The sequence below is a fragment of the Camelina sativa genome, chromosome 4 (genome assembly GCF_030686135.1).
Source record: "Camelina sativa cultivar CO46 ecotype springtype chromosome 4, ASM3068613v1".
In the NCBI taxonomy this organism is placed as follows: domain Eukaryota; kingdom Viridiplantae; phylum Streptophyta; class Magnoliopsida; order Brassicales; family Brassicaceae; genus Camelina; species Camelina sativa.
In genome coordinates this window covers 26,862,614-26,890,539 of record NC_141883.1, presented here as the reverse complement: position 1 = coordinate 26,890,539, position 27,926 = coordinate 26,862,614, and the positions used below count along the sequence as shown (strand labels likewise).

Here is a 27,926-nt window from a genome sequence, read left to right as displayed (position 1 = left end):
GTAGCCGGATCTTGGCAGTAGGGGCGACAGCCACACAAAAAAAAATTACCAAGCTAGAGTTTTTAGTTTATTTTGTTAACCAGTTATTATGTAAACCAATTTTAATTTGTAAATTGTAACAAACTCGGATTAGAAAGATTAATGAAAAAGTTGTATTTTTATTTAATTAATTAACTTAATTAAAAAAATAATTTTAAATCAATTAATTAATTAATAGTAAATCATGTGCACAATGAATTTATTATTTTTAATTATTAGTTAATATATTTTCGTATTTAATAAATTATTTTGTATAAATTTCTGAAAAAAATAATTCATTTCTATTTGATAACATTTTTTATCAATTAATTATAAGTGATATAAACATATTTATCAGTTATTATAACTGTTACAAATACTAAAATCACTTACATAAAATGATTTTTAAAAGAAACATCATTTTTTGTAAATGACACAAAATTAACATCATTACAATAACTGATGCAAATATTATGTACAATTGCATCAGTTGTAAAAAAAATGATGTGAATTATTTGCATCAATGAACTGTAAATCATTTCTTTAAGTGATGTAAATGTTTTTTACATCAATTATAAGTAATACAAATAATCAAAATACGTGATATAAAATGATCATTTTTTTGTAGTGACATACGTGGTAAACCAAAAGAATAGAGAGGACATATATGTGTGTGTGAAATAAAGAATCAAAGTAATTATATACATATAGTGGGAGCCACTCTTTTCCATCATGCTTCATTATCATTATCGTTATCATCTTCTTTCTTCCTCTCTTTCTCAATAATTTAGATTTTTGTGTAATTAAATATTTTAGGTTTTCTGCAGAAGGAGACGTTTCCTCGTTTTTGTGCTGTTTGGATCTTCTGACACACTTCACTTTTTCGTATAAATTTTAGTTTTCTCTAATCCCATTATGTACATTTAGAATATTATATTCTTGACGACCTATATATTTTGTGTTTCGAGAAAATAAATAACCTGTGTATTTTTTGTTCTTACTGATGACTTTGTAAAACAAATCTTTTAAATTTCTAGAATATCAGTGTTGTTGCGTTTTAAGTTTTCAAGTGTACATGATACAATATTGGTGAATATATATAAGTGTATTACTTTACTAATGAAAATTATGATATGAACTTGGTAACGTAAACATTACGAATTTTTATACCTCACAAAAACCACCAACAATACAAAGTTCTTTCCCATTTTTAGTGTACAGTCTGAACTTAATAGATGATAAAAGTCTGCAAGAATAGTAATCTCAAGAATACTTTTTGTTCAGGATTGTAGTTATATCAATAAAGAAAGATTTGGATTGAGATGCGTGTGTGATTTCTTTTTATTATATAAATATAATTTTTAATAAGAAAATGATATGATTCTAAATTGGACACGACATACATATCACTATCTCTTGATGTGATAACATTTACTTCCTTTATAAAATTATATATAGTGTATAAATAACTAAATAATAGAGAGAGTGTTTGGTTGTTAAGATATGTGGGTTCATTACCTGGTCAATACATAAAAAAGGCCAAAGTCATATCATACAAGTTCCTCTGTTTTTCGACCCATTCGCAAGCTAAGTACACCAATTATAGATTCTTATCATATAGCATATAAATATTACTGTGTAATATAGATACATATATATGAATACGAAGTAATAATAAGAATTGAACTTTAATATAATATATTTTGTACTGAATGCCGAAATAAACAGTTATACGTACACAAATATTTGAAATCCCTCAACTTAATTTTATCTCTTCGATCTATCTTACGTCGTACCTTACTTATCAGTTATCACCAAGCTATAATAGTTATGAATTGTTTTATTCCCAAGTAGAGTAGGATATAGCTTTTTAAAAACATCTAGTATATGGTTTTCGTAATATATTATGAAGAATGCACTGTGAAGATTATTCAGACTCCTATATTGTCAAATTTCATAAAGCTAGATTTAATTTCTCAATTTCGAAATAAAATTCCAACATGGTTGGAGTGTCCATTTAGTATATTAAATAAAAACATGAATAACATTAGCTGGTGGTGGTGAACGTAAACAAACACACAAAAATTCATGTCCTAAACTTTTGTATAATTGTCTAATTTACCAAGAATCATCTTATACAAAGTTTGGGACAAATAAAAATCCATTTTGGTTATAAGATATACCGACCACAACACAAAAATTAATTTAAAAAAAAAAAGGAAAGTGAGGAAAAAATGGTGGCGTACTAAGACTGTGTGGGGAGATTAATGAGTGAAGGAAAAGATGGGTATCTTTTATCTCTCCTTTCTTTATCTTCTCTCTCTCTCTCAATATCATCTTTTTATATATATAAAACTTATTTCTCAGCTTTTTTAATGTATTTTATATTTCCCCTTTGAGCAAGAAAAGAGTTGCAGAGATTAGCTTTGAGTCTGACACAGAGAGACCAAACTCACATAGCAATCACACACATCTCCACAAACACAGGTATGTATATATATATATAAGTGTATATTCGCGTGTGTGTGTGTCTGTCTCTCTCCCTAGTCTTCCTCTTTCTCTTTGATAAGAAATTCTCTAATGTAACTTTCCTTTTGCAGCTTGAGATGATCATGAAACACGTGCATCCTCAGATCTCTATCAATCCAGGTTCTTCATCTTTCTTTCTAATTTTATAATATTCATTTTTCTCTTTTCTTTTTTCTTTCAATCTCCTCTCTCTCTCTATATATATAACTCCTATTATTTTATTATTTTATTTTCAATCATGATTATGTACTCTTAATTTCCATATCCTTCGATGATCTCTCTTTCTCATAATCCATATTTCGTCGGTCTTCTCTTCTTCTTCTTGATGTGATCACAATTCTTTCTTTCTTTCCTTCAAACTCTGTAGATAGATAGTCTCTATATGAACTTATAGTGTTTTTGTTTTTCCTCCTTTTTTTTTAAGTCTTTCTCTTTTTGTTTCTTGATCAATCAGCTTGGTGAAAGAAGAAGATCAAGAATTGTCAGAGAATCAAAGAAAACGTCACCGTTTCATTCGTGAGTAAAAAACAGTATTCTCTACTAATTATTATAGATGGCTGCTTACTTCCACGGGAACCCACCGGAGATCTCAGCCGGATCCGACGGTGGTCTACAAACGTTGATCCTCATGAATCCAACTACTTACGTTCAATACACCCAACAAGACGACGATTCGAACAACAACAACAATAACAACAGCAACAACAACAACAACACAAACACAAACAACAACAGTTTCGTTTTCCTCGATTCCCACGCGCCGCAGCCTAACGCGAGCCAGCAGTTCGTCGGAATCCCACTCTCTGGCCACGAAGCTGCTTCCATTACAGCCGCCGACAACATCTCCGTACTTCACGGTTACCCTCCGCGCGTGCAGTACAGTCTTTACGGTAGCCACCAAGTGGATCCCACTCACCAGCAAGCCGCGTGTGAGACGCCACGCGCGCAGCAAGGCCTCTCTTTAACCCTCTCGTCTCAACAGCAGCAGCAACAGCAACATCATCAACAACACCAGCCTATCCACGTCGGGTTCGGGTCAGGACCCGGAGAAGATATCAGGGTCGGGTCTGGCTCTGCAGGATCGGGGGTAACAAACGGAATAGCGAATCTTGTAAGCTCCAAGTACTTGAAGGCAGCGCAAGAGCTTCTTGACGAAGTAGTCAACGCTGATTCTGACGACATCAACGCTAAGTCCCAACTATTCTCTTCCAAAAAGGGGAGTAGTGGAAACGATAAGGCTGTCGGAGAATCCTCTACCGGCGCTGGAGGAGAAGGTTCCGGTGGCGGAGGAGAAGCTGCCGGGAAACGTACGGTGGAGCTAGGCACGGCGGAGAGGCAAGAGATACAGATGAAGAAAGCAAAGCTTAGTAACATGCTTCATGAGGTAACAACACCAAATACGTATTATATGCAATCAACGTCCTATACTGAGTGCTCTCTCTTATATAACACATGAAGTGGACTTAAAGCTATATCCCTAAGATTAATTTTTCAGTCATTTTCACAATTCATATTATACTATTTTCTTTTCTTCTTTTTTTGTTTTCTGATTTCGAAAATTGACAATCTTACAGAGATTGATAAAATCTCTCTTTGTGTCCCTCTCTTAGTAAAATACTCATAACTTTTATAGATTATATATATGTAGACAGTACACTTACGTTCATAAGCCTCACGTTACGTTGTTGTTTGGAAAATGAAAAGGTGGAGCAGAGATATAGACAGTACCACCAACAGATGCAGATGGTGATCTCGTCGTTTGAGCAAGCGGCAGGGATAGGGTCAGCGAAGTCATACACGTCGCTTGCACTGAAGACCATATCAAGACAGTTCCGGTGCTTGAAAGAGGCGATCGCTGGTCAGATAAAAGCGGCTAACAAGAGTCTTGGAGAGGAAGATTCGGTGTCTGGTGTTGGAAGGTTTGAAGGGTCGAGGCTCAAGTTCGTGGACCATCACTTGAGACAGCAAAGAGCTCTTCAGCAGCTAGGAATGATTCAACATCCTACCAACAATGCTTGGAGACCTCAGCGTGGTCTCCCGGAACGAGCTGTCTCAGTCCTTCGTGCTTGGCTCTTCGAACACTTTCTTCACCCGTAAGTAACCCCCTCTATATAGACATCCGCTACTTTTCATCACTTGAACACAAACTAAATCTTTTTTCTTTGTTTTGATTAGATACCCTAAGGATTCTGACAAGCACATGCTTGCCAAGCAAACAGGACTCACTCGGAGCCAGGTACGTTTCAACTAATTTTTTTTGTGTTATTGGGTTAATGTAGGAAACGAACTTATTTATAAGTGGATTTTTATTTTTATTATTTTTTAGGTATCTAACTGGTTTATAAACGCGAGAGTTCGGTTATGGAAACCGATGGTGGAAGAAATGTATACGGAAGAAATGAAGGAGCAGGGAAAGAACATGGGATCCATGGAGAAGAATCCTTTGGATCAAAGCAACGAAGATTCTGCTTCTAAGTCAACAAGTAACCAAGAGAAGAGCCCCATGGCCAACACTTACCATATGAATCCCAATCACAACGGTGACCTAGAAGGCGTTACTGGAATGCAAGGAAGCCCAAAGAGACTAAGAACCAGCGAGGAGACAATGATGCAGCCCCTAAATGCGGATTTCAGTTCCAACGAGAAGCTCACGATGAAAATTCTAGAAGAACGGCAAGGGATAAGATCAGACGGTGGCTACCCTTTCATGGGGAATTTCGGGCAATACCAAATGGATGAGATGTCAAGATTTGATGTAGTCTCAGACCAGGAGCTCATGGCGCAAAGGTACTCAGGAAATAACAATGGCGTGTCCCTTACGTTAGGGCTACCTCATTGCGATAGCTTGTCGTCCACGCACCATCAGGGGTTCATGCAGACCCACCATGGGATTCCTATAGGGAGAAGAGTGAAAATAGGAGAAACAGAGGAATATGGAACCGCCTCCATCAACGGTGGCGGATCAGCTACAACTGCACATTCATCAGCCGCAGCAGCCGCTGCTTACAATGGGATGAACATACAGAACCAGAAGAGATATGTTGCTCAGTTATTGCCCGACTTCGTTGCGTAAACCCTACTATCTCTAAACGGAGAAACCGAAACAGGTTACTATACGTTTCTAGTTTTTAATTAGTATATAGTTTTTCTTATACCATTGAACCAAAACAAAGAACAAAATTTTAATTTTAGTCTTTGGTTATATATGGCCGACGGTTGTATATCGATTTTGTAATTTTTTTTTTACGTTTTATTGGGGGATGGATAGGGTTATATATGTATATGGATTAGTTACCTGTAATAGCTTGCTTTTGGGTGTATACCAAAATATATTTTACTTTTATTTCTATGTAATAATAAGATAGTGAACTGATCTATCAAATATTTTATGATGATTACACATTAGATCTAAGCTATATAGATTCCGAATATGTATGCAGATCAAGCTAAGTGGCAGAAAACTTGGAAATATATAATGACCTATATACTCAAATAAAATTCTAATACAAAATAATAATAAAATCGAAAATATGAAATTCAATTTTTTTTTTTTTTGGAATAATTCAGTTAAACATAGATACCAGTATGTATGTACAAAGCTCAAGAATAGCTAGAGTTATCTATTTCATTTTCATTTTTCCCAGTTCAACGATTAAAAGAACTTCCAAACTTCTGAAATAATTTTTTTTGAACTGTTGAATATAATTCAGATTATAAACTTTGCATATAGTAAAAGAAAGTGTTCATAAGCTTATTAAATTGTATTTTCAATAAAATGAAGACATTCAAATTATTTCGAGGATTTTATCAATTCAAAGACGAGATTCCACCGTGATCCTAATCGTTTTTCTTCCGATTCTAAAACATTATTCAGATTTTAAAATGGATTTTTTCATGCATTGCGCAATTAGACAAATAATGAACTAAAAATCCTAAACATATCATATAATATTGAGAGGACTTGTTTAAAAATATATTATAGATGTATATAGGACTTTTATGAATATGTTTTTTAAAATGCCAATGTGAATTTCGTTCATATTAATTAGTATTCTCCATAAATAAAGAATTTCAGTAATTTAACACATACAAACCGGTGGAGAACTGAGGTCATACAAAAGTGGAATTAGCTGCTGCCTGCTGAGAGATAAACTTACATTAGCAGTCTTTTTATATGGAGACTGAAGCTATAGCCTATATGGGTGACAATGAGTGAGGTGAGACAATGAGAAGTGAGGTTATCTGTGTGCTTGTAATATTTTGCCTTTATAGCTTTGGGTAATGATTGATTTCGGATAAGTTGGAAAGAAATAATTACAAAAAGTATGCTAATAATAAGGCTATTTTTGCCCATCAAAATTCAAAAGGGTCCAAACACCTCTTATATTGGGCCCAAAGATTTCTTAAGACATTAAAAAATTAATGAAATTAAGCGAAAACATGAAATGTATTGCGAGTCTTGTTCTATCTATCGAGCCAAATTAATCATGTCCAGTCATATTTCTACCGAAGGTCCGAAACCGACACACTAAGTGAAAAACTCAATGTGTGGAGTCGAGCTTTCGAGTTTTACCGGTTGTTGGAGAGGATCCTGTGGGTGTCGGTGGCTGAGATTTGAGGTTATCCTCAAAGCTGGCGTTCATGTGAGCCTTCTCACTTCCTTGGTTTCAGTCCGGCCAAGAAGTGAGACAACAAGGCAGATCCTATGATGGGCAATCCGGAAATGCATCGTGAGGTGAAATTATGCTAATCTGTGTTCGAAATTCTTATCTTTAGGTGATTAGTATTCTGGTCATTGAGTGATTATTCGGAGAAGCATCGGTTCATGCGGGTCTTGTTTCGCGTCTCTTGGCTGGGTCAGTCGGATGTATTGTCCGTTTTTGGCTTAGGATCAGAACAATGAAAGCCAGAGAAACCAAGTCTTTCTGATGTTGCGCCTTTTGGTGTCGATGCTATTTGGACAAGTCCTACACGCCGATCATGAGGTTATAATAGCTTGGAATTGCTTTGATCTTTACTATAGATTGTGGTCTTTTTGTGTTAGTAGTTGTTTTTGTATCATAGGGTAACTTTAGGTGGTTCAAGAGATGATTTCACTCTGAGTTGTGGAGTGTTATCTATCTCATTGTGGTTAAAAAATGCAATGGTTTCTCAGTCATGTAACGTTGGATCCGCTAGTGCTTCAGGGTGATACTAGATCGACCCATTGCATTTGGTCGAATTCTATAGAGATGAATGTTATGTACCTTGAATTTGAATGTATTCTTTTGGATAATGAATAGTTGAAGTTGAAAAAAAAAAAAAAAAGGTAAAAAACTCAGGGGGTGTATTCAACTTGACATTTTAAGTGATTTGTGTAAAAGTTACAAATCCTATGTTATTCAATCATGTATTTTAAAAAGTCTCATGAAATCCACTGTTATTCAAAATAGTTTGTGGATTTGGATTTTAATAAGTTTTAGGGATTTTGGAGGATTTGTTTAGTTAAAAATACAGAAATACAAATCTCATGGTTTTAGGTGGGATTTGAAAGAATTTTACCAGAAATCATATCAACTCCCCTAAAATCTATCAAAATTTCAAATTTTCTAAATCCCATCAAATCTTCCAAAATTATTGTTTCAATACACCCCTCAATGTTTAGTAGCTATTGAGTCAGCACAACCATTTGTATTTATTTTGTAGTCCGAAACAACAAGAAATTTGAACTCAACATATTAAAATTTTACAGGCCGAGAACCCTACCAAAGTTCCTATTTGATTAGGCACGCACACATTCCTCATTTCCAGCTCCCTCCAACATCACTACTTTCATTTAGGCCCAACTCAATAACTTTTTTTTTTCAACATCAATAACTTTATTTTTGTTATAATTCAAATTAAATTGGATATATATATATATATAGTTATTTATTATATAAAAATCTGCTCATACAATAAACAAAAAGGTTAGGTAAGAATTTTATCAAGTACGTCCACGAGATAAATGTTCAGAAGTTGGTCCAATCCAGTAACTTCCACACAGTGTATAACGACTCCCTTACTTTAATGCGATTTTGTTTCTTATACCTTTTGGGCCCGTCCTTCTTAGTTCTTACTTACAGTCAAAAGTCTGTACACCGATCAAGCCAGCTGTAACCGGATTGGTTTGGGTTTTCCATACCTGAACCAGTTTAGCTTTGGTACTTATCAGATAAACGGAACATTATATATCGGTTTTGTCTACACGATGTTGCATTCTACAATCATGTCAATTGACTAAGATACGGCATGGAATGCTTTGTGACGTTTCGTGAATATCTCTCGAAACTATTTTAAAATTGCTAGAAGAGCTTTAGATGCATTGTACCTAGCAATTAAAATTGCTGTTAGTCGTAAAGTAAAGATTGCATTGTTTAGAATTTGCTAAAAGAGTGTGGTCAAAATGAATTAGTGAACTACTTTCTATAAATATAATATATTGTTATCTTCAGACTTCAGAAAATTTCATACGCGCATGCCCATTCATGCATTTATATGTGGTGGTAATATCTTTTAAAACCGTGTTACATTTTTTTTTGCGTTGGTGAGTTTATAAGTTGTTAAAGCTCCACACCACTGTCTTGAACCCATCCATCAGTAATACGACTCGGCTTAACAATGATCGATGCCCAAATTAATATATTTACGTCATATATATATGAAGACTAGGTTGTTTCTACATAGACAGCAGTTGACAATTATATCATATGCATGATCCACGTCGTCAAAGTAAGTATGAAAAAAATCACGAAAACGATTTAATGAAATGTCAATATTCAAAATTATTGTAGAAGATCTTCGTCTAGAAAAAAGTTGAACGTAACTAAGTTATAACTTCGTCTGGGTGGGACAGGACCGTTTATGGCACTTAATTAGGTTTTGTCGGTAACAAAAGAAGAAATAATCAACAAAGAACAACATTTTTGAAAGAAGTACGTAAGATTTTAGCCATAATATAACTGTCATCGTGGAAAACGTAAGCGACGTGCAGGATGATGAAATTGAATATCGGGTCACCCACCCATTTTGCAGATCCAAAGAAGAAGAACTTTATAATATAATTATTTTATTTTGGTAACAAATCATATCATCATCAAAGTCAAACGTATACGCTCAACCAAGAAAATAGAAGAATTAAAACCCAAAAACCGGTTTTCTCGTGCATGGATGTCGGTCCGAATGATGTAAAGTATAATTGTCCAACAGAGATTAATTTAATCGTGTCGGCATGCTCAGTTATGCTCAAAACAACAAGAACAATGCAGTATATACCAAACTAGCGTATGCAAGTTTATGTCAAACAAAAATTAAAGACTATATATTGATTTTAAGAATAATCGGTTGACGAAGTTATTTTGTATCATTGATCCGAGTAATTAAACTCTATTAATTTGTCAATAGAAACCATTTAAAAAACTATTTATGCAACGAAAAGCAAAAGACGTGGACGACTCAAAATTAAAATAGAGTTCTAATTAATCACATAGAAAATTTACTATAAGATAAACCCCAAAGGCCAACAAAATATAGCGAGCAACTAGGAATGCAAATAATAAATATTATCTACGACAGAACATATAGAAAATACCAAAGTAGGTGGTTTGTGGATGATTATTAGTAGTTAATTTGAGATTATGGAGCACAAGAAGATTTTATCCTCGGTGTCACTTCAGTGGGTTGTGAATATATATATATATATATTTTTTGTCAACAATTGGACCACAACTGGCCGGTCCATTAGCCAAATCCGTACATTCGTATATATATGGTCAATGTTTAGCACACTAAGTAATAAAATAATAAAATAAAATAATTTTTATGTTTATATGACAAACATATAAATCTATTGCGTAGAATAGATATTTACATAGATAAATAACATGCTATTGGAAAATCAGGCGATCCACCATCGTCCAATATCAAAGGTTTAACTTCTATTTATATTTTGATAAATTATACATCTACGTACACTAAATCTTAAGTTATCTGATATATATATATTTATCCAAAAAATTACCATCCCACCTAAATACTCCAAAAAACAATTGTTGAAATTATGTCTATTCGTTTATTCTCGTAAACAAATTAACAAACGTCACCTAACGATTCGAAAATCAATAGTTCAAATTATGTCTATTCGCTTTCACGTAAAACATATGTAACGATTACATGAAACAATGTATTTGATAGTGATGAGGCCGCAACGATAGAAGCATGGCAACAATAGATTATAGATGATAGTGATACGGCGGCAACTACAAAGATTCATCATATCAAGGGAATATAATTTAACAAGAAATGTCTGCTAATGTGTATGCATATATATAGTCAAGAAAATATTCCCTTCGAAGTGCTATTAAATTTAATTAAAAAAGAAAATAAAAAGAGGTAGTTTTCAAAAACCCAAAGATTTTGACAACAAAAAAAAAAAAGAAAATTTAGGAAGACTGCGCCACTGTGGATCTTGAATATTCATTACGACTGTAAATAATGATTCTCGAACAAGATGCCAATTCATCAAGAGGAGAAGCCATGAGTTACCAAACTACTGTATTTTGAAACCACGGGTTCGAAGGTCTTTTTGATAATTTGATTCGATGGCCGTTATTAAAGAAAACCGTTAAGTTTTGTGCTCGATAGCCTTGGAGGTTGGCTTAGTGTCAGGATGTGGTAAACGATTTGCTTGGACGTAGACACTGGTAATCTGGTATCTATAATAATGAAATAATTCTGAACTATATGTTCTAGGGTCTTGGTGACCGCCTGACCGGGAGATGGCCGCAAACATGGATGTATAAGAAGGAAAGATGGGCTGATGTATGAATCATACAGTATTGAGTAGATATTGCCTGTGTGTCTATAGATAATGTGATTCGATTTTATGTTAGTTGAAATGTTTGTTTTATTTGTGTGTTAGCATGTGGGAGAAAAGTAAATGTTATTACAAGATATGTTATTCATCATGTCGTGGTTAGTATGTGATGTGCGAGACGACGGAAAATATAAACATATTTGATTGTTTGGCTTTTTAGACAGGAGAGAATTCAGTTTAAACAAAGAGACACTAAAAATCAATTTAACCCTAATATCCTATCGTACATTAATATGTGACAAAATAATGTGGCAAATCATATGATTATTATGGTGGGAACACTGATTTTTCAATAACTATGGATGATAAACAAATTCCACCATTTTTCAATTCACGATAAATACAATTCACTTTGATACTAATATATCGGTATATCCTAAAAAGCCAAAAAGATCCTTTAGTACTACAAAGTTAGCAAATATTGACTCAAACAAAGGTCGTACTAAAAATTTGTATACAGTTACTGTTTTTTATTTTTTTACGACACATCAAAAAAGAAATCAAAAGTCAAAATGGGTGGCAAAAATGTGTAAAAAAGAGAGAGAGAGGAAGAAGAATCAATCAATTATGGCATGTGAGCAAATAAAAAATAGTAATAGACACAAAGAAGACACTCTTGTCTTCACCACCGCCACGACCCGACCCAATGGCTCTCTCTTTATATATTTATCGGACTAATTTTCTTATCCATTTGTTACGATCTGTCATTGAAAAGTCAAACCTTTTCATACGTCTCACGTGTTCTTTTTTCTTCCAACTCATCAGTCATCCATCATTCAGAGAAAAATAAAAGGTCAAATCTATGTTCCTCGTTCGTTCCATCTTTAAGCAAATAATACTAATAATCTTTTTAAATAGGGGCAGGTTATTTTCTTTTTTTAGTTAAATAGGGACAGCTTTACAAAGAGTGTCTAATAGTAGTATTTGTATTTTCCGTGTTTTGACTTTTTTTTAAAATTGTGAATTAATTTTTTGATATCTCCTTTATATATAAACCCAACCTCCTTTCTCTCTTCTTCCTAACTTAATATTCAAACCAATTCACATCTTCCCAAGCTCAACTACTACAACTTGTAGCAAGCAAAAATATATACATTTTGGTTTTGTTCCTTAGCTTCTTTGGACAATATATTCATCTAGTTTCTCATCAAATCTCACAGCATCTTCACATATCTATATGTCCGGAGGATCAATGGATGAAGAAATCGAGATTCCTCCGTTCTTCCTTTGTCCCATCTCTCTAGAGATTATGAAAGATCCAGTGATAGTCTCTACCGGAATAACCTACGATAGAGACAGCATCGAGAAATGGCTCTTTTCTGGCAAGAAGAACTCGTGTCCGGTCACCAAACAAGATATAACCGACGCCGATCTCACCCCGAACCACACTCTTCGTCGTCTCATCCAATCTTGGTGCACCCTAAACGCCTCCTACGGCGTCGAGAGGATCCCTACCCCGAGACCTCCGATCTGTAAAGCTGAGATCGAAAAGCTCATTAGAGATTCAGCCTCTTCGCATCAAAACCAGGTCAAGTGTCTCAAACGACTTCGTCAAATTATGTCGGAGAACGCGACCAACAAGCGGTGTTTGGAGGCCGCCGGAGTACCAGAGTTCTTGGCCAACATCGTAAGCAACGACTCAGAAAATGGGTTTCAATCTTTAGGGAGTTTGACCGACGAAAGCCTCAACTTACTCTACCACCTCGAGACCTCAGAGACAGTCCTCAAGAATCTTTTAAACAACAAGAAAGGTAACGATATCGTAAAGTCCTTGACGAAGATCATGCAGCGCGGGATCTACGAATCCCGAGCCTATGCAACGTTGCTTCTCAAGAACATTCTTGAAGTAGCGGATCCAATGCAGATCATGACTCTGAAGCCAGAGGTTTTCACTGAGGTAGTCGAGATCTTGGACGACCGGATCTCACGCAAAGCGACAAAAGCCGCGATGCATATATTGGTGAACATATGTCCATGGGGAAGGAACAGACACAAGGCTGTGGAAGCTGGAGTGATTTCTGTGATAATCGAGCTTCTCATGGACGAGAGCTTCTCATCAGATAGGAGAGGTCCAGAGATGGCGATGGTGGTTCTTGATCTGTTGTGTCAGTGTGCGGAGGGACGAGCCGAGTTCTTGAAACACGGAGCAGCCATAGCGGTGGTTTGCAAGAAGATACTCAGGGTTTCGCAGACGGCAAGCGATAGAGCGGTTAGGGTTTTGTTGTCAGTGGGAAAGTTTTGCGCGACGCCTGCTTTGCTGAACGAGATGTTACAGTTGGGGGTTGTAGCGAAGCTTTGTCTTGTGCTTCAAGTAAGCTGTGGGGGCAAGACTAAAGAGAAGGCGAAGGAGCTTCTTAAGTTACACGCTAGGGTTTGGAAGGACTCGCCTTGTCTCCCAAAGAACATGGTTCTTGCATATCCCTGCTGATGATAACCAAGAAAACATCGTACAGACGACATACAAACGAGTCCAATTCTCAATAAGTACAATCACTTATATGAGAGTTATTCATCGGTGCTGTTGAAAAGACTAGTGGAATATTCTTATTATTAATCCAATTTTCATTAGGTTTCTTTTTCATACTTTTGATGTTCACAATGTAGATAATAGAGGAAAATGTTCATCAAATATTCTTTCTATATATGGAAACTGCAAAAAAAATATTAATGAAAATCACAGGTTACATTGCTAGCTATTCTCATTTCCCACTTGCATTTTCATTATTGTGAAAACGTTTTTTCTTCTTTCTTAATTTATGTATCCTTTAATTTTCATAATAATCCAGATTCCAGATAAAGGGAGCATGCCATTTAATTTTCATCAGCTTTTTATTTTAACGAGTAAATGACTAATATGTATCAGTTTTTGCCTACAATAATTTTATTTCTTTTGGTTTTACACAATAATAATTTTCTTAGGAGTGGGAAAACGCATATATGTATATATATCAGTTTTGTACCATTCAAATTCAGATCAACAAGTTACAATTTCTTAACTAATCCAATGCACGGACCTCGTTTTTTATTGCAAGAATCTTTGTATTTAACAATCGGGGCACATGGTGTTGGACTGTTGGTACATGTTATAAGAACAACTTTTATACGATTGTTTACCAAAAACAAAACATAATAAAGAAAAACTTTTTTGTTTTCTTTCAGATCGCATCTGGTTGAAACTTCGTTTCCAATATATATTAAATTATTAATACATTTCTTAAATAAAATAAAATAAATATAGAGATCTGGTTGTTACACATTTGCGTCGCATCTAATGACTCAAATCCTCATTGACCAGCGAAATTAGAATACAAGTCGACGCAGTCGAGAGTGAAGACAAAGATTTACAAAAAAAAAAATTGAGCAACCTAATAGGAAATATTAACAAAGAAGTTGACACAGAAGAAAAATGAGGAGCAATTCAGTATAAAGCCAAACCACCCACATCTCACACAAAATATAGTAAAAAAATTAAAATAAGTAAAAGCATGACGACCATATACTGTTTTTAATTGGTGTATGTAATTTTGTTCTTAAAAGAAATAGTGATCAGTTTTTATTTTAGAAAATTTGAGAAGTGGTCATATATTGCGAGCAGCTCTAAAAATTCTTAGTTGAGTTTAAAAGTGCAAAACGAGGGTCCAGACTGGACCACAACTGATAGCTGTAGATGAACAGTTCACAGACAGATTCAGAATTCATAAATAAATAAAACGTAGAAGTCTTCGACCTGATAAATAAAACAGTTGTCTCACCCATTAATAATACCTTCCTATTGGTTTTTTTATTTTATTTTATGATTACTACCATATTTTGCAGTACTATTAAGAAACATCTGGTTTTTATTCTATTATAAAACGATGATTCATAGATCGATCAATATTATTTGCTTTGTAAAGGAAGCTACACGCGATCGCGATAAACGATTTTCTGATAACTTTATAATGAGCAATTCTTCCGACAATACATATATTAACAATAAACAATTTTAGTATACATCACATTTTCAATACACTATTTTATAATAATACATGAGATCACAACAAACGACTATACTTAAGGTATCTTGGAACTTCACATCTATACTCTATAAAAATATGGAGTCTTTGAATCGAATAAGTAGTGTATATATATTAACATTAAATCTTTGATCAACCATTATATGATACTAGCTTTTTTATTGGTTCTTGCTTGACGAATACCTCTAGAATTCAATGGATTATATATTTATATTAATGCTCTAGTCTCTAGATGTGGAAGTTTTGAACATATTCATATACTATATCGTTATTCCTTTCCGTGGGACTTGGGAGTAGTAACTGCGACCACCAAATTAATTGCTATATTAACGTCTATTACCGTGAACAATAATTTTCGGATCTGTAAAATACATTCTGGTATATGAGAAGAAGCCCCATATGGCCATATCCACAAATTTGTATACATAGCCATGCTTTTATGTTTTGATCCAATAACACACGCGCCGGTATGTATTTGTTAACGCATGCATTTATAATGCAAACATATATCATAAAGATGTGGACCGGAACGTGAAGGACCAAACTATTTTGACGCCGCAATAGAAGACTCGTTTTCATATTCCATATATCGTTGGTTGTATCATACTATTATTTCCCGAGAGCGAACAAGAGAGTTGATTTCACTGCAACGTAGGGTTTTAAACTTAAAAATTTAATGAATGACATGTGATTTTTCAAAATAAATTAATATTGTATACAAGGACATAATATAGACACGTAAAGTACCACTCTACGACATATGGTTTAAAACCATTGACCTGCTCACTGCCTCACTATTCTTCTCTCTTTGTATTCAAAAACTCAACCTATGGTTTTGAGTGTTTGACAAATTACTAAAACTATCGTGTACTTTAATTATAAACCAATCAATACTTCGCAGATAAAACTCAAAGCATGTCTGTGTCTAACATAAATTTCTGACCACATACAGTATTAAAGTTTCAAGCAAGTTTAAAGTGAATTCGATTCTTGCGAAAACGAAACGAAATAACCTAGACAAAATAAAAGGATAAGACAAGAATGAGACCGGGCCTGCGAAAATGAGTGGATCCAATCCAAATAACAAAGAGATAAAGAAGAAAGTCAGAGTAGAACCAATGGTCTAGAGTTCCGACTATGACACACATTAGTTCGACATATGATTTAGAAATCGGAACGAATGGATCATGCATGGTAAGCGTCATGAAAATGATATTTATTTTCATACTCATACAGCTTGGATTTATTTTAATTGGCAGGTCTTTCTTATTGTAGTTAAAAACTTAAAAATTTTCAATTTCTCGGATCAAGTCTCAAATGAAAACCAGTGGCAGAGTTCATTCAACTCTCAAATGTGCCAATAACTTCTAGTTTTCAGCGACTCCCTAAGATCAATTCATGGCCAAAGGTCTGGTAGAAGACAATAAGGATCAGATGACATGAGTATTACTGCTTACTTCTCATTCATATGACATTTGAAACTATAAGCTAATAACGCTCAAGTCGAAACTCGACCCCTACCAGCCATTGCATGAGACGAGACACATTGCTAGGAAGCAATAACACGTTTCTTTTCTTTTCAACATAAAACATTTTAACCACAAATAAAGATAGCAAAAATGGGAAATGAGATGACACTACAAACTCGGCCTAGCCGAAACAACTAAGGCACAACTATTCATTGTCAAAGAAAAATAAGGCACAACTACTTATTGTAAATCCTCACTAATCAACAGCTCTAAACTACAACTTGTATTCTCTTTTAAAATTTAAGCTGAGTCCCAACTATTGACCTTGTTTTCCAATAATCAAAGTTTTTATTTTCTCCTACAACAAGGTAAGACTCATAAGTATTTTGCTTAATACCTGATGTTTCGGCTACGTAACAACTCCACCACAGCTGAAACCACTCCTTTCCCCTCCACAGTTATGTCCAAACTCGGATCCTCTATCTTCTTATTCAGCAGCTTGTCCACCTCTCCCCGCAATCTCTGCACAATCATATAATCCTCTTCACATCACAGAAACACATGAAGAACAAGAGAGATTTGACAGAGATAATACAACTTTACCTGTATCAGTTCCAAGACGTTCTTCGAGGCAGAGAAATGGAGATACCCTCCCAACATCTCTATACCTTCCCCGGTTTTGCTTGGGATAAGATTGCCACCAAACATAAGGAGTGCATAATCAGATATGTTTGTTGAGTCTCGGATATATACACTTGTCGTCTTCACCTTTTCGCTGTAGACCAAGTACGGCAACGAGAAGAGATTTACTCTGGCGTTGACAGATCCAGGGTGAATATCAACTTTACCCAACTCTTTAGTGTAGAATGCAGTGCGCTTCCCTCTTCTTTTGCATTGCACAACATTTGGGTACAGCCCCGCACACAAAACCGCGCTTACCATCTCCATGTCTTGGCTGTATTGGTTATATGCCTGAAAAGCATCATGTCCATGTGAAACTCAGTAATTTTAGATTCTATCAGCGTTCCACAGTATAATTGCATTATTAGGACTGGTTCTTGACGCTTACACTTGGCCTTGATTTGTCTACAAAACCTATATCTGATAAAAGATCAAGAAACTGGTTTCTCATATCCTCCATCATCCTTAGAGTTACAGGGGAAAGAAAGTTTTGCCAACAAAAATCTTTTTCGTTTCCACCACGCTTTGCATCCCGATATCCCTCATATGCCTTAAGCAGAGCAATGTGATCACTGCACAACACAGAAATGACAATCTTTTGTGTAAGAAGCAGAACACAGGGACCTGATTGACTAACTGGGTGAAAATTAAGTAATTTGCCTCTAGGTCATACCTGCAGGAATCACCAGCAAAATATCTTTTAGCATCATCAGCTTCTTCTTTCCTATTTAATGGTAAGACAAAGGGGCTACGATATGCCAGCGCAGCGGCAATTGTCAAAGCAGGATTGACGCACTGGAAGATAGCTCCAATCAGAAGCATCTTTCCTATATTTGGGTCTACCGGTAGAGTGCAAAGATGCCGACCTGTAACATAAATGGTTTTGAGTATAACATATATTAACAACTATTACATAAAAGTGTACAGTCATAAAGACCAATGAATTGCTGCTCACCAAGGGGTGTAAGATCTTCAATGTCGTCTAAAGCCCCAATTGTTTTGAGAAGTTCAATAGCATTCTCAACAGCAAGTGCATCTGGTGGCTGCAATGCCTTGGCCAAGAATGATCCTATGGATCCAACCTGCAAACTTTTGATATGCAGGCATAACTCTTGCAGTGGAGTCCGTATGATTTCTGGTAACTGATACTGTGGGAAAGAATCATAGATGACTTTTGGATACAACCTGTAGCAAACTCCAGCTTGGACACGTCCAGCACGACCTCGTCTCTGCATTTGTACCAAAGCCCCAGAGAAAAGCGCGGGTTTTAAGATCTTACATACATATCTATGGCTTGGGCGCAGTACTTAGATCAATAATAGACGATTTAATGGTTAACTGAATACCTGGTGTGCTGAAGCCTTTGAAATCCATGATGGCAAGAGACATGCCACCTTGTTCAAAGCATCATAGCTAGTTTCCTTTGCTTTACCGCAATCCACAACATATACAACATCATCAATTGTAATACTACTCTCGGCAATGTTTGTAGCCAAAACTATTTTCCTGCAAAAGCAGATCATACGGTCAAAAAGTTGTTACAAAGCATACAGATAAAAGGAGAATCAATAGCTCATGTGGCTAACCGCTTATTAGGAGGTGGCCGGTCAAAAATTTCACGTTGATTAACCGTCGGCATTGAACCATGCAGAGGAAGAATTAAGAACTTGCTAGAATCTCCAAGCAGTCTGTTCCCGTTGATTTTCTCAAGCAGTTTCGAAATCTCATCCCAGCCAGTGAGGAAGACAAGAATCGCCCCATCACCTTCATGACGGCAAATATGTTCAAGTGTAGCCTCCACCTACAACATAATTTCCACGTCCGTTCATAACGAGAATCTCCAACAAAATATGATGAACTTCCTGCTGATTTCTTAGCTAAATCAGCAGGAGGTTACCAAGAGAATAGAGCAAAACTCATACCAGATCCACATCAATCTGTGCACCAGACCATGCTTCGAGAGAAAGTCTTGTGGCGGAGCTATAACTTTTATAGTGAACATTGATATCAATATCCTAAAAAAATAAAATACCACTTGGTAAGGCATTCAAAGTAAAACATATTCATGTATGCTTCAGCATTTGAAGATGGAAAAAGTGTGAAAGTTCAAGCTTGTTGCGGTTCTTTTAACTACTATAGAGCCACTTTTATTCACTGAACCTACAAACATAAACTATTAGCATTTTGGTCTTGAGGTTTAATCTTTTCACGTACATGGAGACCAAATGTCTACATTTGCGTGATATGTCAAAAGAAAAAAAATTCTTAAGGCTAGTTTAATCAGACTAATGAACAGAATGCAATGAGTCTATATTCCCAAATGAAACCCTATGCTTTTGGCTCAGATAACAATGGGAAGCATAGTAATACCTCAAACAGAGTAGTCAGGTCATCTTTCTTAGATTCTGAGTCTCTTCTCCTACCTCTCGAATTGCCTTGATAATTCCCTGAATCAGACGACTTAATACTATAGCGACTTTTCTCCAATACATCTTCTAGGAATAACTCTGCCACAGGGAATGTGAAGCCCTGGAAATAAGAGAGAAAGAGATTAGTCCCAGGTATCAGATCATAAACAAGACACTGGCTATATGACTAGTCATACCGGGATATGCATCGTTGGAGCGTTCCCGAAATATGTTGAGAACATGTCAGCGTTTATCGTAGCACTCATCAGAATAAGACGCAAATCTGGGCGTCGAGGAAGGAGATCACGTAGTATGATTAGTAGGAAATCCTCATTCATGCCTCTCTCGTGAATCTCATCCACAAGCAAATGGCTTACATTAGTTAGATTAGGATCCTCAATCTGCATTTCAGAAATTGATCGACACATCATCATGTCAAATTTACAAAGTATACAATATCATAGTTCAACTAAATGTGATGAGTGGATGAGTAGTAGAATAGTTTTATCTTACCAGCCGCCGGAGTAAGACACCAGTAGTGCAAAATAGCAATCGTGTTTGATCAGAACGCTTTGATTCTAGACGAATCTGATAACCCACAGATTCACCAATGGGTTCACCCCTTTCAGCAGATATACGTGAAGCAACCGATATGGCAGAAATACGTCGAGGTTGTGTACAAATTATGTTGCAATCAGCACCTCTTAGGGATGATATTTCTTCCTCCAAGATAAATTGAGGAAGTTGTGTTGTTTTACCACACCCGGTCTCTCCTGAAACTACCAATACCTGAAAAATAAACACATGACACATATATTAGTTTCAAGATCAACACTGCTCAAATAGACAGCTTGACAATACTATTTGAGAAGGAGAAAATAGCCGATGGGACAAAGAGAAGAAAAGATTACCTGATTTTCTGAAACAGAATTAAGAAACCCCTCTTTCATTCTAAAAGCAGGTAGCTTTTCTCTGAAAGCTTGAAGTGCTTTTACACTCTCAGTTGCCTGTGTTGAAACCGTTATAAATTGACGTTATGTCCAAATTCTACATATACCATAATGTATACAGTTTACTTTCGCCATATATGTACCTTTAGCTTTTCCTGCCTTTCCTTGAGTACAGCACTGAATTTTTCTTTCTCAAGAGAATCGGGCAATTTGGAAGCAGAATCAGGTCTTTTCAAGCCAAGAGTTGCTGTACGGTCCTGTTGATCTTGAACCGCTGAAGTAGAGGAACTTGAAGACCCTGATTCTTGTGTTGTTTTCAAAAGACTTCCAAGTTTTCTCTCAGTCTCTGTGGACATTGTAATCTACAAGAAACGAGTATATAAGCAAGCGTTCCAGCAGCCACAACATAAGTATAAAAATTTCGTAATAGTCACATTTATTATTATTACCTCTTTCTGAGTAGATCCATGCCGATCATCAAGATCAGCCCGATAATCTGGTAAAGGAACTTTGCTAACTACAAGAGCCTTCCCTTTATTGTATGCATGGCTTCCTTTCCAAAACAGAATAACAAATCCATGACATATTCTCACCACGAAAAAAAAACTAAACAATCACTTTTGCAAACAAATGCATAGCTTATAGAAAAGCTTGAAGGCATCATATCTTACACAACATCCAAATCATGTAGAATATAACATCTCAACCATCACAGAAACAAGATAGGACTTATAAAAAAAAGGTAGTTGTAAAGAAGATAGACTTACAAGTAAAGACCGAGCTGATAAGCCATATCAGAAAGTGTTTGCTGATCTCCCCTGCTAAAATTACGCTTAATTAGCATCTCTTGTTCTCCTCCTGTTCTCCATTGCTCAATCTTGTTCCACCATTCATTCTCATCAAAAACTTCCATCTGCAAAAAAAAATGAATTGATCCCAATTAAGCCCTTTCTTTAAATTCACACACTCAATACTCCTAATCAAAGATTAATCATCTCTTCAACTAAACCTAACTCAATCTGTGATTCTCTCCACTAGTGGACGAAACAAGCGACAGGAGCTAAAATCGAGAAGTGAGTACGAAGAATGTATCCGACCATAATACCTCAACTTGTTGCTGGCGCAAACGCTCAGCTCTCCACACCGGATCCCACCATCGCTGTTCCCCACGGCCGCCACCGCCACGACCGCCGCCGCCGCCACCGCGTCCACCACCACGACGACCAGCACCGCGACCGGAGGAGGAACCTCCGCCTCGACGACCACCTTGAGAATTAGGACCGTAAGGAGGCATGGCGGCGATATGGAAGAGAGGACGAAGCGGAGAGAGTTTTAAAGAAGAATAAGGAAGAAGGAATCGAAGCGTGGAGAACGACCCTACTTGTTGCATTCGTTCGTAATCAATTCTTCTAACTGTGAAATATAATTTTATAGTTTGCAATCGCACTGACAATTTCGCTTGTTGATTTTTTTTTTTTTTTTTTTTTTGAGTCATTGAGTGTCACACTGTACAGGTACACATATGAGTTACCCAATTTTAAACCTAATTGTAGTTTCCACTAAATAAGTGTCTGTTTTGTAATCATCTCACAGAAGGAAAAAAAAAACACTGCCACTTGTTTACGATTAGAAGAAAACATCAGCCAAAAGATATGTTTTGTAATCATCTCCAATAGCCTTTACCATTGCGCCTTAACAACACTGCCACTTGTTTCCAATTTTTCAACTACTCTCTTTTTTTTTGCTATCTGCGACATTGACACTCAAAACAAGCATGTAAATCTAACAATGTAACCCAAGTGTTTTCTCTTTTTCCTTGCTACCTCATCAGATTTTCATGCCTTGTAAGTTGGAACTTGGAAGAAAACTCATTGCTTATGTTGTAGTATCCAGTCCAAAAAAAATATGGTCGTAAGGCCCATAAGTTATTGATAACCCACATAAAGAAGAAGAAAATATTGGAAGAGGGGGAATCAAGCAAGCAACTCTCCAACACAAAATTGGCTGCAACAGTTGTCAATTAAATTTAACATTGTTAATTTGAATGGTTGTTGATTATAAAATCTTTAAAATTCACGGGGTGCATTCATTCTTCACCAAATGAATCTGGATATTATACATACATAAAAGTATATTATACGTTTTGTCTGTATCCGGGACATGTACTTTCAATATTCTTATCATAGTATACATTAAAATAAACATCATGCAAGCATGCAATGACGCATTATTCATTACAAACAACTGTCCAACAGATTGTTTTTCCATTATCAAAGATTTCTTGTTTTTGGCTGTCAAGTTTAAAAAGGAAGTTAATTTGTATAGTTTATTGTTAGAATATATCCCACGTCTGAAAGAAACATAATTCCTTGGGCAATATATATAGTATGAGGCAATTCTCCTCTTTTGAGCTAGCTTTTGGGCATGAGTTAGGCTCATTACTAATATGGTATCAGAGTCAAGGCCTATTCTTCTCGATTGTGTGGACTACCACCCGTGGATGTTCAGTCCTACAAACTTCACGCTACAGATGTCCAATCCTGAGCGTGAGAGGGTGTGTTAGATATATTCCACATCGGAAGAAACATAATTCCTTGGGCAATATATATAGTACGAGCCAATCCTCCTCTTTTGAGCTAGCTTTTGGAAGTGAGTTATGCCTATTACTAATATTTATCTTTGATTTTAGCTAGTTTGCAATCTAATACAAATAATATTTCTGTTTTGAATATCACGATATCATAAGTCGAAATCTATATTAATATTGGAGACCAACGTAATTGCGACCACCAAGTGAAATTAGATGTTAGCATAATCAATGGGCAAAAAAAACTATAGCGATTTTTTTTTGTAGATGGTAAGTAAACTCGATTCATGGTCTTGATCCATGAGACAAGTCTTCCGTCCATTTGAAAAGTTCATAAAGTTTCAAAGTTTTGAATCCGGAGAAACTAAATGTTAAATAAAATAAATACGCGACTTAGAAAACAAATGAATGAAACTAAACGTTGCTTAGGTGACAAAGTAAGTGACTGGACTTAAATAATCCTAGATAAAGATGATAATCAGACGTACATAAACAACAAGATTAATATGCGTAGCGACGAAGACGTTGACTTCAAACTAAATCAACGTAAAACTTCTGTGATCTTGCCCACTGACCCATCCTTATATTCCTAAATCAAATCTTAATTCATTACTTGTCAATATGTAAAAGGTTTCAGAGTCATTTACACCATGTGATATATTTTTGTATTTAATCTTGACGTACGGTTATATATAGATTGATGATGACTATCGGTTATATTGGCCACACACAAATGAACAAAACCAAATCTCGTGCAACCAACCAACCAACCATGGTAATTCAAATTATACGAGTGAATCTAGGAGCTTTTAATTAATCGTAGTAGCAAAACAACGAATTAATGAGTCAATATATGTGTTATACAATTTACTAATACAAGTTTTAGCAAGTTTTTGATACATGGATTATTTAATAACCACAAGTCACACCATTCTTGCTTTGACAAAGAGCTTTCTTATCCTCATTCACATGCATTTCCTCCCTTTGTCTCTCTCTCTCACCGTTGACTTTTTTGATAATCCCAAGATGCTTCAGTTTACATTGTCTTATATCAAATGGCTGACCAAACCTCTGATCCATTATTTCTCTTCTTCCTCCACAACCAATTAAACAAAACCATCAAGCCGCAGCAGCCATGAACACCTTCCAACCACCGCCACCGCCACCTCCGGGGATGCCTGACTATAACGGGCTCCTCGGTCCAGACAACATAGGAGGATTCAGATACGGAATCGGTGTCTCCATAGGAGTGGTCCTCCTCATCACCACCATCACCCTCACCTCCTACTATTGCACACGTAACCAGCTCTCTTCTTCACCTTCACGAACCAATCAAGATTCAACACGTATCCATCACCATCACCACCATGTCATCATCGACGTCGTACCCGGTCTTGACGAGGACACCATTCAGAGCTACCCGAAGATCCTCTACTCGGAAGCGAAAGGCTCGACGACCGCGTCGTGTTGTGCCATTTGCTTAGGAGACTACAAGGGAAAACATCTACTGCGGCAGCTTCCAGATTGCAACCATCTCTTCCACCTAAAATGTATTGACACTTGGCTTAGGCTCAATCCCACGTGTCCTGTTTGTCGGACTTCGCCGCTTCCGACTCCTCTTTCCACTCCCCTCGCAGAGGTTGTCCCCTTAGCCTCCTCCGTCGCTGCCACAAGGATGCTCTAATTATTTGTTTATATTATAACCGAAGAAATTCTTAATACCGTAACCCTGACTAATCTCCGGCTTAATCTCGCTTTCAATTCTTCAATAGTTCCTTGTAAAGTTTTTTAAATCTTTTTCTGGTTACTAACTGATCGACCATATATATAGTGTATATATTATAATTCATCGAAGCCGAATATCCGTAGTGAATTATGGGTTAAAAGTTCACAATTTTGTTGGATTAATTTTTTTTTCTTTTTCTTTTAGCAATGTGAACGAGTTTGTTGCTACTACATACGTACCAAAGAAAGAAAAAATAAAGTCGTCTTGAATATAGTCGAGAGCGAGGCTTGAAATATGTTTCTTGGTTTGTATTGATCATTTAAATATTTGAGAAGTCAAAGAAAAAGAAGGAGTCGAGAACAAGTTGAAACTTATAATGGAGTAGAATCAATTAGGCGTTTGATCATCAGTCTGACAATATTTCTCAATCATATCGTTTTATTAAAAAGGACTTATTAATTTAGCAATCTTGTTTGTCCGTATTTAAAATACATAATCAAAAACATAAGCACTACGCAGATACTAAAACAGTGTACATATGACATATCTATCTGTCTTATTTGATAACCGTACGTAAAATGAGATATAAAACATTGCTAAGAGAAATAAACTTAAGGATAAAGAAACATTATTACCGTTTAGTGTATAATATTATTCACAAATATAAGGATAAAAATTTAAATGTACTTCAACTTTAATGATATAACAACTTGACACTCTTATTTTTTAATAAATATTTAATTAATTTATATGAGAAAAACAAAACAATTCCCAAAAGCCACAAAATTGATTACCATAGATATTTTTTAAAAATATACATTATACTTGAGCTGTAGTAGTTAGTCAACAATCAATTTGAGAAATACACAAAATTTTAGTTGCAATGGTAAAATCTACTAGAAAATGTCTAAAAAAAAGTAAACAAAAAATTGGCTAAGTCGGTTTCCGGTTCAGATTGATAAATTTTGACAATTCTAGTTTGGTTTAATTTGGTTAGGATGTTACGCCGACTCTTACCTCTGGTTCACCGGTAAGTCGGTTTCACGAACAAAAAAAAAAAAAAAAGAGAGACTGACTATAAAAACACAATCGGAAGCTTCGAGTTTTGCTTGAGGAAAAATCCATACACACAAAGAAGAATCTCACGGCGAAATCATCAGCTATGGGTTGGGTCTGGGTCGACGATTCGTCCGCAGCTAAAGCCGGCAAAGATCTCACCGATCAACCGCTCGGAGATTCCACCGCCGCCGATGACAATTGCTCCACCACCACGGTTGTAAGATCGCAGTGCAAGACGGAGGAGGTCGAGCCTGGGAAGTTCGTCAGGAAATGCGATAAAACCGAGGAGGTTCTTCGCCACTGCCTTGGCAAGTGAGTCTTTCGCATCTTTTTTGTCGCTCTTTGGAATTGAACCTTTTTAGGGATTAGAGAGAGAATCATAAGCTATGATGTTTGATTTATTGGACTAAAGTAATTAATCGTATCTAGTGTAATTAAGATCAAATTAGGTCTAAGTTGTTTGTTTATTCAGGATGAGTGAGTGTGTTGGTTGATTCATGGAGCTAAGGTTGGGATTGGGATTAACTAGCATATAATTGCGTTTATGCTTTGGAATGGTTACATGTTGTGTGTGTGTTTTTTTTGTTTTTTTGGCGTTCTGCCTCTGATTTGAGCTTATCTTCTGGTCACTTTGAAATGGTGCTTTCATGTCTCTTTTGAGATTTGCCTAGTCACATACATGTTCAAGCCTTATTTGTACCTTTCATGTACTCTTTATGAGTTATGATCATTTAATTGATTTTGCACTGGTTTTTGTATCTGGTTTAGGCCCTCTGAAGTCGTTCAATCTAATACAGAGCACACAGAAGAGGATGTGACAGACCAGATGGTGGGGAGATCAGCTCTTCCGAATCTGTTTGAGGAAAAAAATCCACTTAACTTCCCTGGACTCCGCAGCGATGTAGACGCCATCGAACGCCATTTCTTTAGCGGAATGAAGAGTTTCTTTGAAGCGGCTGAAGAGATGTCAAGCAGCTTATTTGATATCATGGGAGACCATAATAACCCAAGCAACAGGAGAGGGATACCCATTGAAAACCATCCCAAGGTAGAAGAGCACCGCAGTGACCATAATTCCCCTAGACGGCCACACTCCTCTTGTGAGATTGATCTCTCGGGCTTGGCCAAGGACGTTTGAGAAAAAAGGTCGTCAGCTTCTTCTTCTTCTATCTTTGGCATGTATAATCTTTTAAATGTAATGTGTGACTTTCTAAGAAGCGTAGGGGGATTGTGGTCTACTATTGTTTAGCGCCTTAGCGGCTTGCACGTTTTTTTTTAATCTATCATACATACTATATTACTTATCTTTGTGTTATGTTTGTCTTTTTTTAATCATACCAACCAAAATATTTAACTTATCACTTTTGTCTCAAAAAGTTATCTTACATTTATATATATTAGATCTTGCCTACGAATTCGTACTTTCCATTAAATAAAGGTCAAAGTAGGTTATATATGGAGTGGAATTAAAGATATGAAATCTAACCTTACGTTTCCTGAAAGATTGGTTACCATTTTTGTGGCATGGAGTCATTTAGAATGAAACATTTATATCGGTCTTCCATTTAGTTGAAGATATATTTCTTTAAC

The 27,926-nt window shown here is 35.9% G+C and overlaps 4 protein-coding genes and 1 pseudogene across 10 annotated transcripts; 4 read left to right on the top strand and 1 right to left on the bottom strand.

Annotated features, from left to right (window-relative positions):
• The first annotated feature begins 1,499 nt into the window (after positions 1-1,499).
• Positions 1,500-5,929, top strand: LOC104782008 (BEL1-like homeodomain protein 1). Of its 2 annotated transcripts, XM_010506819.3 has the most exons (6): positions 1,500-2,505; positions 2,619-2,667; positions 3,002-3,931; positions 4,252-4,640; positions 4,723-4,783; positions 4,874-5,929. In XM_010506819.3, the coding sequence occupies exons 3-6, from the start codon at positions 3,101-3,103 to the stop codon at positions 5,618-5,620; spliced, it is 2,028 nt and encodes a 675-aa protein (XP_010505121.2). In that variant the 5' UTR covers positions 1,500-2,505; positions 2,619-2,667; positions 3,002-3,100; the 3' UTR covers positions 5,621-5,929. The 2 variants fall into 2 exon arrangements, with proteins under 2 accessions (XP_010505121.2, XP_087367050.1); XM_087510924.1 differs by lacking the exons at positions 1,500-2,505; positions 2,619-2,667 and having other exon boundaries at positions 2,701-3,931.
• A 6,527-nt stretch (positions 5,930-12,456) lies between these two features.
• LOC104782007 (E3 ubiquitin-protein ligase PUB23) lies at positions 12,457-14,136 on the top strand. Its single transcript, XM_010506818.3, has one exon. The coding sequence runs from the start codon at positions 12,618-12,620 to the stop codon at positions 13,866-13,868; it is 1,251 nt and encodes a 416-aa protein (XP_010505120.1). The 5' UTR covers positions 12,457-12,617; the 3' UTR covers positions 13,869-14,136.
• A 1,621-nt stretch (positions 14,137-15,757) lies between these two features.
• On the bottom strand, positions 15,758-22,629 carry LOC104792366 (DExH-box ATP-dependent RNA helicase DExH1). Of its 5 annotated transcripts, none has more exons than XM_087510919.1 (17): positions 22,070-22,515; positions 21,732-21,877; positions 21,414-21,513; positions 21,108-21,326; positions 20,926-21,021; positions 20,528-20,803; positions 20,212-20,415; positions 19,977-20,135; positions 19,529-19,621; positions 19,193-19,407; positions 18,953-19,112; positions 18,562-18,835; positions 18,280-18,472; positions 17,995-18,178; positions 17,529-17,897; positions 17,323-17,447; positions 15,758-16,100 (listed from the first exon to the last, which is right to left on the bottom strand). In XM_087510919.1, the coding sequence occupies exons 1-17, from the start codon at positions 22,457-22,459 to the stop codon at positions 16,058-16,060; spliced, it is 3,246 nt and encodes a 1,081-aa protein (XP_087367045.1). In that variant the 5' UTR covers positions 22,460-22,515; the 3' UTR covers positions 15,758-16,057. The 5 variants fall into 5 exon arrangements, with proteins under 5 accessions (XP_087367045.1, XP_087367047.1, XP_087367048.1 ...); XM_087510921.1 differs by having other exon boundaries at positions 21,414-21,517; positions 22,070-22,497; XM_087510922.1 differs by lacking the exon at positions 15,758-16,100 and adding an exon at positions 16,620-16,866 and having other exon boundaries at positions 21,414-21,517; positions 22,070-22,497.
• A 1,741-nt stretch (positions 22,630-24,370) lies between these two features.
• On the top strand, positions 24,371-25,442 carry LOC104782005 (RING-H2 finger protein ATL70 pseudogene; annotated as a pseudogene). The gene has a single exon (XR_015597218.1). The product of XR_015597218.1 is annotated as an RING-H2 finger protein ATL70 pseudogene (transcript).
• Positions 25,443-26,202: 760 nt separating this feature from the next.
• LOC104782004 (fra a 1-associated protein) lies at positions 26,203-27,694 on the top strand. The gene is made up of 2 exons (XM_010506814.3): positions 26,203-26,648; positions 27,105-27,694. The coding sequence occupies exons 1-2, from the start codon at positions 26,440-26,442 to the stop codon at positions 27,472-27,474; spliced, it is 579 nt and encodes a 192-aa protein (XP_010505116.1). The 5' UTR covers positions 26,203-26,439; the 3' UTR covers positions 27,475-27,694.
• The last annotated feature ends 232 nt before the right edge of the window (positions 27,695-27,926 follow it).